We start from the raw sequence: 14,037 nt of genomic DNA on the forward strand, positions 1-14,037 counted from the left end.
GTCATAATACCATGGAAGACCAGCAGGTTGGTCAAGCATGATTTCCTCTTGGTGAATCCATACTGAATGTTCCTGATAACCTTGTTCTCTGCCAATTTCTTGGAGATGACATCCAGAATAAGCTGTTCTATCAACTTTCCAGGGACAGACACGAGGCTGCCTGTAGTTTACAGACTCCTTATTTCCCTTTTTGAAGATTGCAATGACATTGGCTTTTTCCCCGTTCTCAGGCACTTCTCCCATTCTCCATTACCCGTCAAATATGATAACATGTGGTTTGGCAGCCACTTCTGCTGGCTCCCTTGAGATGGCTCACCTTCTGGCTCATGTTATGGGAGGCAGATAAACAACATTTGTCACTATGCTGGTTGGCTTGGCTTATTCCCCTGTCAGTCACAATGATGTAAGCATGGCCATTTTGGACCCTATCCCCTTCAGTTTAAAGCACACCTCACTAGCTTGGGCAGCCTGCTGCCAGAGATTGTCCTGCCTCTCCTAGACAGGTCGTCTGCCTCCTGTCTTACCTGCTTCCCTAACAGTTCATAATCTTTATAGAATGTCCCACCGTCATAAAAACCAAAACCCTTGAACCAGCACCAACCACGGAGCCAGGAATTGATGTGCCTTATGCATCTAGTCCTGGTTTCCCTCCTTCCTTATACTGTCAAAATTGAAGAGAAGAAAACTTGGGCACCAGTGTTCTTCACTTGTGCTCCTGGGGCTCTATGGTCTTTTTGATTCTGCCCATATTCCACCTTCCATTGTCAGTCATGTCCACATTTATTTTATTATTTATTATAAATCATTGTTGTATAAAAACATACACAAGGAAACTGAAGAGTGTTAAGCACAATGTGGACAGTAAATACTTCCTGCATTTGTATTTCACTTCTGTATGTGTTACAGATTTCTATAAATCATTTTACTGTAAAAAACGACCTTCACCAATGCAATCACACGTAAGAGCTTTTGCTTAACCTAATCCCTTGTGAATACCCACAATACAACCTTCTTTTATCAGCCCACAGGGCAGAACAAGTGTCTCATCTTTCACCTCCAAACTTGAATATTTTTATCAGTAACTGCTGCGTGTTCAGCTTCCACGATTTCACCAGCAGAGCAAGCAGCTCCAGGTAATGGTCAGTTTATAATGCTTGAGAACGAACCCGGAGCAGAACCCTCTGAACAGGAATTAACAGCTAAGTAAACTGTGTGAGAAGCTAACGAGGTAACCTGCCTGTCACATAAGACAGAGACAGAGAGTTGGGAGTTGCTGCTCTACACATCAGCTCTTTGGTGAAAAATAAAATGTTTCCCCAAACTTGCAGAAAGACCTGAGAAATCTACTTGTAATGGATTACAAAAAGTAGAAACAGAAAAGACTGTTTAACAGCAAGAAGTTTTAATAGCAGCATTTTAAAAAGAAAATATTAAATATTTTTGTGAATGTTGATGGTCTGTGTGTATTGCTCCCTCTAGTGTAAAAATACAAAAATCACAACAAACATTGCAAAATCCACTGCATTTGGTAACAAATACAAACTTTTTTTTTTTTTAAAAAAAGAAAGTCATTACACCCTTTTTTCCCCCCTAAATATTTATAACATGATTTCTCACATTTTAATACAAGAGAGGACAAATTAACTTTGTTTCAGCTTCTGATCCAGGATTCTCACTCTTTATTAGCTGGGGATGATCACACCAGAATTGACAAGTGAATATGCAAATCCACACCCTGCTTTTACTGCTGTGACGCTCCATGAGAAAACAGCAGGATACCTTTAGGTACTGTGTTGTTTTCTTCTTTTTCCTCCACTAGAATACTAATTTCTATTCCATGATTACTTCAGTTACTAATGGTCAAGAGCAAGGTCTAAAACATAGTGAAACAAATCCTCAGATACATACGTATTTATTTGACTATTGAGATAGGCCACAAAATTAGGAAATAAAGCAAATTTTGGAGATCAATCTTCCTTTCCTAAATAAGCATGCATTTCCTTAAAACACATCACTGACGAGCAACAAGTCTGAGAAATCATTTTACATTTGAAACCAACCTGAAGAACCACCGGATAATACTTTACTTTGGCATAGCGTAGGAAAAGCCGTAGCCACTGCTGCAACCTGAGTTCTGGGACAGTTTCCATCATGTGCACAGAAGAAAAAAAAAAAATCACAGCCTTCCACACCCATTTCAGCAAAAGAATACACAGAGTAGTTTGTATAGGTGTTCTCTCAAAATCAAGAAAAAAGTTACCTTCTCCAAGAACTGACAGAAGATGCCTCTGCATGTATAACTTATTAAGTGGGAATTTATACTTCACAGGTATCAAAGTTCTACCCATATGAGATTATCACCTTCCTACTCTGAACTCCAATTAATTTTCCAAGGTCTGAAAGACTCCCAGAACACATTTTCTCTTCCTGCCAATCATTACCCAGTTTCACACACGCTGATATGGTGGCCCATGTCTGAAACATGACGTGGCACAGGCTACCTTTGAAGGTTCTCTTAATAAGCAACCCTAGAAGATCACAAGAGGTCTATATTGTGCAAGTTAAGCTCAATTCCCATCAAAAATAAGCATAGTAAAATAGCAGATCCTCAAAGTCATTACACAAAAGTACTAATTAAAGCAAATGATCAAATTTTCATTTTAGTTTTCTACCTGATGTGTCAATCGTTTCTGTCACAGCAGAACACCTGCCATCACTATTTCCCCTAAAGCAAAGTATACTGTCAAGGCTAGGACAACTGTTTGCTCGATCATTTGTGCAACTTATCCAACTGAACTCTGCAATTACTGTAGTCCATTACAAGCAATTGCTCTCAGCTAGTAGGGCATAACTAGAATATCTAGCACATGGAGGGCTCAGTGAGAATGGCACTGCATGCTGCAGCAAGAAAACAAGGCTCTGGAATTAGCACCTCTTTAACAACTCAGTCATGGATTAAGAGAATGGGCGCTACAGAAAAATTTCAGGGGCCAAATTCAGGACAAAATTAACAGTTGAGAAAGAAATTTTATTTCAAGCTTCTAAGGGGGTATTACAAACAATAGAGAATAAAAACATTAAAAACTATTTATAAAGTAACTGTCCCTTTAAAATAAAGACTCAAGCAGGTTTAACAATGAAGTATGCTATCCATGAAGTTTTAAAAAAAGGTTTAAAAAGTATTGGTTTTGCTGTATTCGCTAATCCTTTATAAAAAAAAGCTGGGCATAAATACTTCGTGCATTCATATGCATTATTTGGTGTTTCATATTATATAACTTGGTACAGTATTTAAGATATCACTGCAAAAGAGTTCAAACAGTGCATTTATAAATAATGGAGTCATTATAAATCACATTGCAAACATACCTTGCCATTTTCATTGTTACAAATTCTGTATTCTCAGTGAAGGTAGGAATAAAGTAGCTACAACAATCAATATCTTGACTTTATTTTTTTTTTTTTTAATATAAAAATGCAATTCTGGAAACCCCCCTCCTTCTTCCCCCTGCCCAAACATAATGCTTTACTTCTTAAAAATAAAAATAAAGTACTAATTCTATATACATCACATGTACCATACAAAAATGTATCCAAAGTTTCTATTGCTACCAAAGTGTTCTAAATTAAAAGTTACATAAATCCCCTCCGTGGAAACAGAAGATTACAAGTTACAAAAAAATCAAATTACACACAAACCATCAAGTTATTTTATACAATTTCCAATACATTTTTTCTCCCAAAGCAAGTTGTCTTCTCATGTGCCTGTATAAAAATGCATATCAATATATTTGTCAATTTTATTTTTCATTATAAAGCAAATTAATACATTTTCTACAATAAATAAAACACAGGGAGGCACATATATCAATAAAATAAAATCAATGGGAGATAAATGGGATATGGTTTTGAAAGAAATAATGTGCTTGCAGGCTTTAAGCCAGATTTGTTTAAAACAAAAACAATCTTAAGCTATTTTGGGCAACTATGGAGTGTTTTTGGTGATTTGCAAGTGATGTACATAGTAATTTTTTTTTCCTTGATGCCTTTCTCACAAAGTACCCTCCAAAATAATGCAACTTACTTTCTTAAAATACATATTTGTAATTGTAAATTTACATCAATCTTAAAATATGTGGTACTTTGTGCAAAGAGCAATGATTTACACAAACATTCAGAAGTCTTTTTCAGAAGCTACAGACCAAGGAAGAAATGATACAAGCAGCACCATATCGTATATGATTTAGGCAAACATATATTTGATGTAATTTTGATATTAGGCTTTACAATTCACTAAACACCTTAAGCTGGAAGATGGTGCTTAGGTAACTTAAACTTAGAAAGAAAGAAAAAAAGCATGGAAACAAAAACCAACTCCCTCCCCAGCAAAATTATAAAAGAAATTAAAGAGCTATCTAAAATCAGAATAAGTTAAGTGTTGAATATACAGTTATGTACAATTATGCACACTATGAACAAGATGTTTTAACATGTTTAGTGGAAAATCCTCCAAACTATAATACGATAAAATCATTTATCAATATGGCAATGGTGATTTAGAAGAATTGCTCAACAATTTCAAGTTTGCAGAACTCAGCCACTGAATCAACAATTAAGGGGTTGTATCTTCAATACATTCTTTCAGACAAAGAGGTTCATAAGTAGAGTTCAAGTCTGTGTGGTACTTTTCATGCCTTGGTAGAATCTGTTAGTCAATATCACTGAAGTCACTGACTGGTTCTCCATGTACTCTACTCAGGTGGTTCATAGCACGATCAAAAGCAATCCTTACTGCCTTTCGAATGCTTGAGTTGCGACCTTCCATCATTTTTAACTTGTCTATGGTCTCATCTATCCCAAGGGGAACCATTTTGGATTTGGGAAGCCACTGCCTGTAAAAAAAATAAGTTAAATATAAAATAACATCATAAAATTTGTATAGAACTGTAAGGCCTACTATATTATGTTTCCCATTTAGTGGGTCAGATTTGCCATCTTAAATGAAGTAGTATAATTCCTTTTATGTTATTACTTGCTTTAAATATTTTTAAAAATACGTAATACTAAGAAAGTATCTTCCACGAAACAAAGAATACATTCTAATTCAACAGATAATGTATTATTTAGTGACAACTATCAACTGACTGAAATTGGCATGAAATATTTATGCAATTTAATTTAGAATTACACAATCACAGTATATCCCAAGCTGAAAGGGAACAAGGATCATGGAGTCCAGCTCCTGGCTCCACAAAGGACCACGAAAAAATAAAACCCTAAGTCTGAATTATAGTCCAAATGCTTCTTGAACTCTGATAGCTTGGGACCATGACCATCACTCTGGGGAACCTATTCCAGTGCTCAATCACACTCTGGTGAAGAGCCTTCTCCTAATACCTAACCTGACCCTCCCCTGTTGCAGCTCCATGCTGTTCCCTCAGGTCCTGCTGCAATCACCAGAAAGCAGAGATGAGTGCTGCCTTTTCACTCTCCTCGTGATGAAGCTGTAGGCCACCATGAGGCCTCCTCTCAATTTCCTTTTCTCAGGGCTGAAAAAAACAAGGGACTGCAACCGCTCCTCATACATCCTGCCCTCTACACCCTTCATCTTCACAGCTTTCCTTTGAATGCTCCCTAATAGTTTTGTGTCCATCTTACATTGTGGAGCCCAAACTTGTACACAGAGTTCAAAGTGAGGCTGCATGAGCACAGTGCAGAGCAGGACAATCCCCACACCCCGCTGGCCTGGTACGTTCCTGGGTTCAATATCAGCACCAGCTTGTAGATCAAACCAAAAGACTATTTAACAGTTTATATTATTGCCTTCCAAATAAACCAGAAATAATACCCTTCAGTACAGTACACCTTAGTCCAACAACAGACTTAAACATGAAATTTTAACATTACAGTTGTTATAATCACGGGGAAAAACATTTTTAAGACAGCATCTTAATCATTTCTTAGATTTAAGCTATAGAGTTAAAATTTTAAGTCACTGTATCAAGCAAAACATTTCAATAACATACCAACTTCTTTTATTGTCAAAAAACAGTACTAAGAATAGTTTCTCATCTGATTTGGTCTGCATTTGTTCTCCAATCTTCAGTACATCCAAAGGTGGCACTGGTATAGTAACACCATTGTGATGACCAGCAACACGAGGCATTTTAGGGTCAATAATCTGTAAAAGAGAAGAAAAAGAGATTTCCTACTTTTTAAAACTATATTTTATGTATAAAAGAAAAAATAAACCAAACCTGTATAATACGTTCCAGTATGAATATTTGTTTCTGCAAAGAACACGTTAGACACTTAAAATCTGAATCAAGAGCAGCTTTAAGCAAGAGAAGAAAAAAAAAAGAGAAAAAAACAACAGGAAACAAATATAACTTTCAAATACTTTGCATAAGTTATTTAGTTATCAGAAAAGGCAACTCATTTTTCAGTGAATTGTATCGTGAGAACCATAAATGAAACTCCTTTGTAAATAATGTACAGCATTAACAATTGCTCAGCTGACACCAAAAATGGTGTCTGTTCCACCCACCTCCTGTCCAACAAACTCCTATTAATTTTCCAGCTTCTGCATTAGTACCGACACTACTTTACAATAAGCTGGTAATGGAAGTCAACAGAAAACTAATACTGTAGAGAGTTCATGGAAATCACAAGAACCTTCTTCTCTTGACTGAGGTTAAAATATCAATCAACTAATCACACAGAGAAACATCAGTGTTTACATAAAGGAGGAAAGAGAAAAGGAGGTGCCAAAAGGCACCTACTTATAATTAAATCTAACAACAAAGTGCATCATTCAAGAGGCAATCAATCACAATATAAACATCTGATCCAAGTGTGCTTGGGTCACCCACTGATGGGTGAAATTCATGCTTGGAACCTCATCTCCATTAGTTTTAACATGACAGCATAACTACACTACCTCATCTCCCCAGTACATATATGTCAAAGCAGTCATATAATCATCTAGTTTATTATATCAATAATGACAGGCTGGACTGCTGGGCTGAGGCCAACAGGATGAAGCTCAACAAGACCAAGTGCCAAGTGCCACACTTTGGCCACAACAACCCCAGGCAACAGTACAGGCTTGGGGCATAGTGGCTGGAAGACTGTGTGAAAGAAATGGACCTGGGAGGTGTTGGTCGACTCTCAGCTAACCATGAGCAATCAGTGTGCCCAGGTGGCCAAGAAGACCAATGGCATCCTGGCTTGTACCAGAAATAGCATAGCCAGCAGCAGCAGGGAGGTAATTATGCCTCTGTACTCAGCTCTGGTGAGGCCACACCTCAAGTACTGGGAAGTGTCTGAAGAAACTGTGATTGTTTAGTCTGGAGAAGAGACAGCTCAGGAAAGACCTTATCGCTTTCTACAACTACCTGAAAGGAGGCTGGAGAGAGGTGGGGGTCAGCCTCTTCTCCCATGTAACTAGTGATAGGACTAGACGGAATGGCCTCAAGTTGTGCCCGGGGAGGTTCAGGTTGGATATTAGGAAAAATTTCTTCCCTGAAAGAGTGATCAGGTGCTAGAACAGGTTGCTCAGGGAAGTGGTTGAGTCACCATCGCTGGAGATGTTCGATAAATCTTTAGGTGTTGTAATAAGGGACATGTTTTAGAGTGGAAATATTGGTGGTAGATGGACCATTCGTCTAGGTGATCTTGGAAGTCTTTTTCAACCTTGGTGATGCTATGAAAGTAATGAACCCATAGACTATTTCTATAGCACCAAATGCTCAAAGCCATTCAAATACTCCGTAAACAGCATTTTCTCTACAAGCTGTTGATTTAAGCAGAACTGCATGTATTTCTCCTAAAACAACACAGACAACAGCTTTAAGTTTATGCATACAATTCACAACTGGATAAAATCATTCAATTTATACTATCAAGTACTTTGTTTTTTTAATAAGCTTCAGAAACAGAATATTTTTATACTCATTTTGCAGCAGAAAATATCTCTAATTCTAACACTACCAAGATGCCTGTCCAATGCTTATTCTTTAAAGAACAATGTATACTGCAGTAACAAAGCTTAGTGAAATATATACGGTAATGGATATCATTGGTTCACTATCTGGTATTGTAGTAATTTTACAAACAGAATTCGTGAAAAAGTTATAAAGAGGGGCAAAGTGATCCACTTCTACTCATGGTAATTCATAACTTCCCATTCAGGCTGAGCTCATGATTTTCACCATAAACAGTACTGCTACTTGTATCAGTACATACTGATGGAAAACTGTGCACTCACCAGAGCTGGATAAGAGGGATATCCACTGCATTTGGCCCATACTACTTTCAGAGGCTCAAGAACAGATGTTGCAGCATCAGTCGAAATCCACATACTGCTATGACCAACTTCTGAAAACAAATAATTACATGTAAGATTAGTATTTTGAAGAAAGAAGCCTCAGATAAATCTTCTGCTGTTGTTTTCTAACCAATAAATCATGATAATTAGAAAACAAATGTATGCCAGTAACACTTTCCATAGAAACATCAATAAAAAAGAGATAGCATTCCTACCAGCTCTTCATATCTCAGAGATTTCAGTTGCACAGTATTTCAGAAGGAAGACATTGCTTGATGGAAATAGCTTTCCAAGTGCCAGAAGAAAATTTATTCCTAAATTCTTTCTAATCTGCTCCTATTTAAAATAAGCAGTGCTTATTATGACATCTGATGTGCAGATATACATTCTGACATTGAGAAAAGTGCTAACAGAAAATGGCTTCAAAACTTGAAGGAGAAGTAGTAGTGGGGAAAATACTCTTGAGCTGTTCACTAAACGAAGAGGTCAGACATTCTCCACAGCATACTCTTGGTCAATTTTCAAACAGGCTTTCCATTCAATTATAGTTTATTTCAATTAACAATAGTATCAGCATCCCAAGAAAATACTGTATGGGGAAGTTTAGCCTTACGAGATTCACTGTCCAGTAACAAAAGTTATCAAAATGCAGTAATTCATAGTAACCTGCCACCACAACTTAAACAAGTTGTTAGATATTTCTGAAGCTAAAAATTGTTACAGGTTCTATCGCAGCTATAGATATCAGACGAGCAAAAGAACCAAACACAATTTTCTACAACATTTAAGATCTCAAACAAGTACTCAAAAAGAACACAGGGATGTTTGCTATCAATTCCAGTAGGCTTGCTTTACAGATGAGACTTAATCAGTAGATTCCACTATATACGACCATGGAAATTACTTATTTCTAGTGTTTGTTTGTTTGTTTTTACTGAACTATGTAGCCTTGGAAGAAATGATACTAGATCTATTTCCTGGCTTATTTACTTGTGCCTTTCTACATATTTTTAGAGCAGTTTTTCAGGAATTTATTTATTTTCTCAGTAAAAGCCACAGTATTCTTCAGCTATATAAAAAACATAAAATAAAAAGAATACATATAGGCATTCTTATCCTTGGAAGACTACAGTTGAATATATTAAATATTGAACACTATGGAAACACTCATCACTACCAAAACAGTTTATCTGGATTTATCTTAAAACAATTGATTAGAGTAATTCCTAACACCACGAAGAAAGTAATTTAAGCAATTTTTATCTTTGCTTGATTAATATTAGTATGTTAAGCATTCACATGGAAGTTGGAGTTATGTTTAAATTAATATCTGCATCTGTTACTTAAAAACAGTGCAGGCCCTCTTTTTTGGAACAGCTAACAGAAGAACCAGTTTGGCAGTGCTTGCTAACTGGGAATGTCCCGATGGACTGAAGACTGGCAAATATGACGCCCATCTTTAAAAATGGCCAGAAAGATGATCCTTGTAGCTACAGACCCATCAATCTCACCTCAGTGCCTGGGAAGGTTATGGAACAGATAATCGTGGGAGCCATCACAGACCAGTTGAAGGTCAACTAGGGGATCAGGCCCAGTCAGCAGGGGCTTATGAATGGTAGATCCTGTCTGGCAAACCTGATTTCATTCTATGACAAGGTGACCTGCTTAGTGTATGCGGGTAAGGCTGTTGATGTGGTCTATCTGGACTTCAGTCAGGCCTTTGACACTGTCCCCCACAACACTCTCATGGAGAAGCTGGCTGCCCATGGTTTGGATGAGCGTACGCTCCACTGGGTGAGTCACCATCCCTGGATGTGTTTAAAAACCGTCTGGATGTGGTGCTCAGGGACATGATTTAGCGGAGGGTTGTTAGGGTAGTATGGTTAGGTCATGGTTGGACTTGATGACCTTTTCCAACCTGAGTGATTCTATGATTCTAAGAAACCAAAGAAACCTAGGTTATTCTTAGATGCAGAGTTGATATAAAATGAAGAAATTATATTTTAATGGAGTGTAGAAGGTGCTACATAATCTTAGATGCATGCAGCAAGACTCCTTCAGAGACTTCTTGAATGTAAAAGTAGGGAAGAATCTCAGGATATTTTCCTAGTAAGAATTTATTTCAAATGGTGCTAGGGGTTAAGTTTAGTATGCTAGCACACATGGTTAGTACTTTTATGCCATACAAATCATTTATTTCCTCAGTCTATAAGAGAGAAGGCATTTAAGTTAGCAGTCATGACAATGCACTCCTAAGTTTTTTAAATAACCGTACTCTCAATATGTGAAAACTGACAGTAACGAAATACCAAACACCAGACTTCAGAAACAATATAAAACAGTTCAAAGGCAAGGATGTCTCATTAAACATTTTCTCCCTTTATATACTTCCTACTTCTTACAATATTCAAGAACAATTGGTATGTTGGGTTTTTTCCATGAACATTCTCATAAAGAAGTTCACAGGTTGAACTTTTTAAGGGTAGGTTGAACAAAACACCCTCTAGGTGTTAGCATCACAAGCTTCAAAAACTTAAGATACTTTTGCCTTCAAAAACTGAGCTAAGAACTTCAAAACTCAGTATCTGCACAGCTTTCAGAAAGCATGGAGTTTTCTTCTGTAGGGCAGTTACTAATGAATTTTGTTTTAAACCAGCCTTTTTTGACTGAAATACGACCGTAGTAGTTAAGAGTGCACAGCACTGTAAGGTTGTTTTTTTTCCCCAAATTACTTAGAGGCAACTTTGATGTTAACATTTAAATCTACAGATGAATCCACAGACACTGAGCATATTTAAGCTCCAAAAAATGCTGCTGAGACAGTTGTGATTCCTCCAGAGCAGACAGATTATTCTTTAGCACAAATGATATATTGGGGACCTTTCCTTTTATTGTCTAACTTTTGGCTAAGCAAAATGAATTACCAGCTGAAAAGAAAACCACACAAAAGATAAAGTGATCTGAATAAAATGCCATGAATTGTTCCCCTACAATATGTTTCCCTACAACCTGCTCCCCTCCCCACTCCTGCTCACCAGTATGAAATGACTGAAGGGAGAAACAGCATCTAGACATGGATGAAAAAAAAGCTGCTAAGATTTACCAAGGAAAGAAAAAAGTCTGACAACGTGGAGAGATTGACTGGAGAACTGTGGGACAAAGAATTTACAAGCTGAGACAAAAAGACAGGGAGAGACAGAAGCTAAGAACAGGAGAGGTAGATGAGAATCTTGGATAAGTCAACAAGGAACAGCTGAACAAAAGGACCAGGCAAGATTCGGGAGACAGGCAGACAAATGCTTTGCCACTTTGGCCCCACAGATTCCCAATCCTGCAATGGAAGCCAGGACATAGAAATCTCAGCACAGCCCTGTATACAGCAGCTGTTCATAAAAACCTCTCATAGCACATGTCTCTAGTGTGCATGTATTATAGTGATTACACCCATCAATCAGAGCAAAACTGCACCTTGTCATAACTATACTATTACAACACACCATGCCAGAGGTTTTGAGACAGCATCTTGTAAATAAAACCGAAATATGCTTTGGACCTTGGGACAGTGCAACTTTAAGCACCGTGTTTGGTCCTAAAGCATGGACACTCTTGTCAAGCAGAATTCTTTGAGACAGTTTGCTAAGCACAGGCAACCCTTATTTTAGTTGCTTTGTAAAATCTAGGAGTTTACTAATCTAAGAAAATCATAGCAAAGTTCTAGTTATGCACAGAAGATAAGCAGCACATTTCACGTCACTTCTGTTTGTTTATTCCTCTTTATCTGCCAGTGCAGACGGCAAAGAACTCAAATTAGATGGAATATCTATTAATATACAAAATAATGCTACTTCTCCTCCTTTTGAGCAGCTGTATGGTGTATCTGAGAACAGAGAAAGAACTAAGATCAAGGAAAGTTCTGAAAAAGCACGTACAGAAAGTGGAAAGCATTACATGTAAGACTCCCCAGGACAGAATAAGATAAGCAAATGGAAAAAAAAAACAAGTATTGTGTAATAGGTTACCATACAAATAATAAAGATACTAAACCCAAGAGTAATGAAACAGCTGAAAACAGATCAGCTGCAAGAAGGACAACAAAATGGATCATATCAGAAGGAAAGAACAGAATAAGAAACAAAGAGACAGATAAAAGCGCTGGAAAGACATGAAAAAATCCTGGTTAAGTGGAGAAGAGCTGCAAGGTCAGAAACTAAAGACAGGCCTGCTAGACACAGCAAGACAGATCCCCAGCATCAGTGTAGGAACACTGTATTCTACAAACACAGCTCTACTTACAGATGAGACAACTTAGATCTGCAATACAATTAAAAATACAAACTTAAAAAAGGAAGATATATTACCAAAACATAACGCATTCTCTAAAATCTGGTTATTGCACTCTACCCTCCTAAAAATTTCCACTTTCTTCCAACTTTTTTTTTTCCTGAATCAAAGCAAACCATGTCTTACTCATCTGTCAATACAGAAAAGTATGGAGGAGTAAGCTCTAAAACAAAAAGCTAAGGAAAAATGCTAACAGACCCACCAATAGTACTGCAGTTCAAGTTTTGCTTGTACTACTGAAGTAGCCTAAATCACTTTAAATATCACTTACTGATCAAAACCAACACCTCTCTTTAAAGTTTTTAAAAAGTTGAAAGTAAAAACTAGCATTTTCTGCTGTGCTATCAACATCACTTTAAGAACTCTCAGATGTTTTTCAGCAGAGAAAATAATATTAGAATCAGTTAAACTAACATACAAAATATAGTCATAGACTATTATTTAAAATACAATTATTTATAGTTACCAGCTGCAATTCTTGCTGCTTTGGCATAGTTTCCATTTTCAATGCAAGATATCAATTCACTTCGATCCTCCAATGTGTGTCTTCGTATAAGTGCTGGTTTACCTTTACCACACTTTGGTAGGCTGAAACTGTAAAAGTATTAATACTATTACTCAATGAATTAACACAGCTCACTACAGATGAACATAATGAACAAGAATTTAAAATTCTACAAGGGAAAAAAAAAATCATACCAGCACACTAGTGAATTTCATGTGAGAAGAATTAAACAACATAAAAACTAAAATTGAAAAGTACTTTTACACATGTAACCTGCCAATTAGCAGCAAAAGACAAAGAGTATTCAATTGAACCTGAACTTTTAAGCATGTATAACCTGCACCATGTAGGAGCAGCTGCTTTGCCTCCACAGTTACAAAGGATACTGGCCAAAAGGAAACCTCTGCTCCAACAGTCCCACTAAACCAAAAATACAATTATTTTCTTACTCTTTTCATTACAAATTCAAACTCTTCAGTTGTGAGAGCAATGTCTATGCACAAAGTGAGGAGGCTGTGCTCATGAGTTTTTATTGCACATCTGAGTTTTCTTGTGGAGATTGAAGAATGTGAATAGCAATTGGAAACAAGTTGTATCCTCAATATATCACTCACAAGAGATTCAAAACTAAATTCTCTTTGTTTCTGAAAACTTGTTTGACACAAATGCATTAAAACCACTCGCTTAAGCAATTTCATATGAAACATGAACAGATAAATGAACCTTAAAAAAAAACACACAAAAAAAAACAACATACAAGAAACTCCAAAAAACAGTTTCATCCTATACAACTCTATGTCCTGTCCTACTGTAACAAACTCTGTTCTTCTATTACATTTTTTCAAATTTCTACATCTCTCTC

General features: G+C 36.8%; 1 protein-coding gene across 8 annotated transcripts in view; it reads right to left on the reverse strand.

Moving 5' to 3' along the window:
• Nucleotides 1-1,380: 1,380 nt before the first annotated feature.
• Nucleotides 1,381-14,037, reverse strand: part of BRD1 (bromodomain containing 1) — a 69,915-nt gene continuing 57,258 nt past the window's right edge. For 6 of the 8 annotated variants that reach the window (XM_046933943.1, XM_046933925.1, XM_025147466.3 and 3 more), the window contains 4 exons: nt 13,137-13,264; nt 8,270-8,379; nt 6,027-6,181; nt 1,381-4,892 (listed from right to left, as the gene is read on the reverse strand). In XM_046933943.1, the coding sequence (XP_046789899.1) occupies nt 4,709-4,892; nt 6,027-6,181; nt 8,270-8,379; nt 13,137-13,264 (577 nt within the window). In that variant the 3' untranslated portion in view covers nt 1,381-4,708. The remainder of the gene's footprint in view (nt 4,893-6,026; nt 6,182-8,269; nt 8,380-13,136; nt 13,265-14,037) is intronic. The other 2 variants (XM_025147458.3, NM_001199482.3) reach the window with 2 other exon arrangements.

The sequence above is a fragment of the Gallus gallus genome, chromosome 1, assembly GCF_016699485.2.
Source record: "Gallus gallus isolate bGalGal1 chromosome 1, bGalGal1.mat.broiler.GRCg7b, whole genome shotgun sequence".
Lineage (NCBI taxonomy): Eukaryota > Metazoa > Chordata > Aves > Galliformes > Phasianidae > Gallus > Gallus gallus.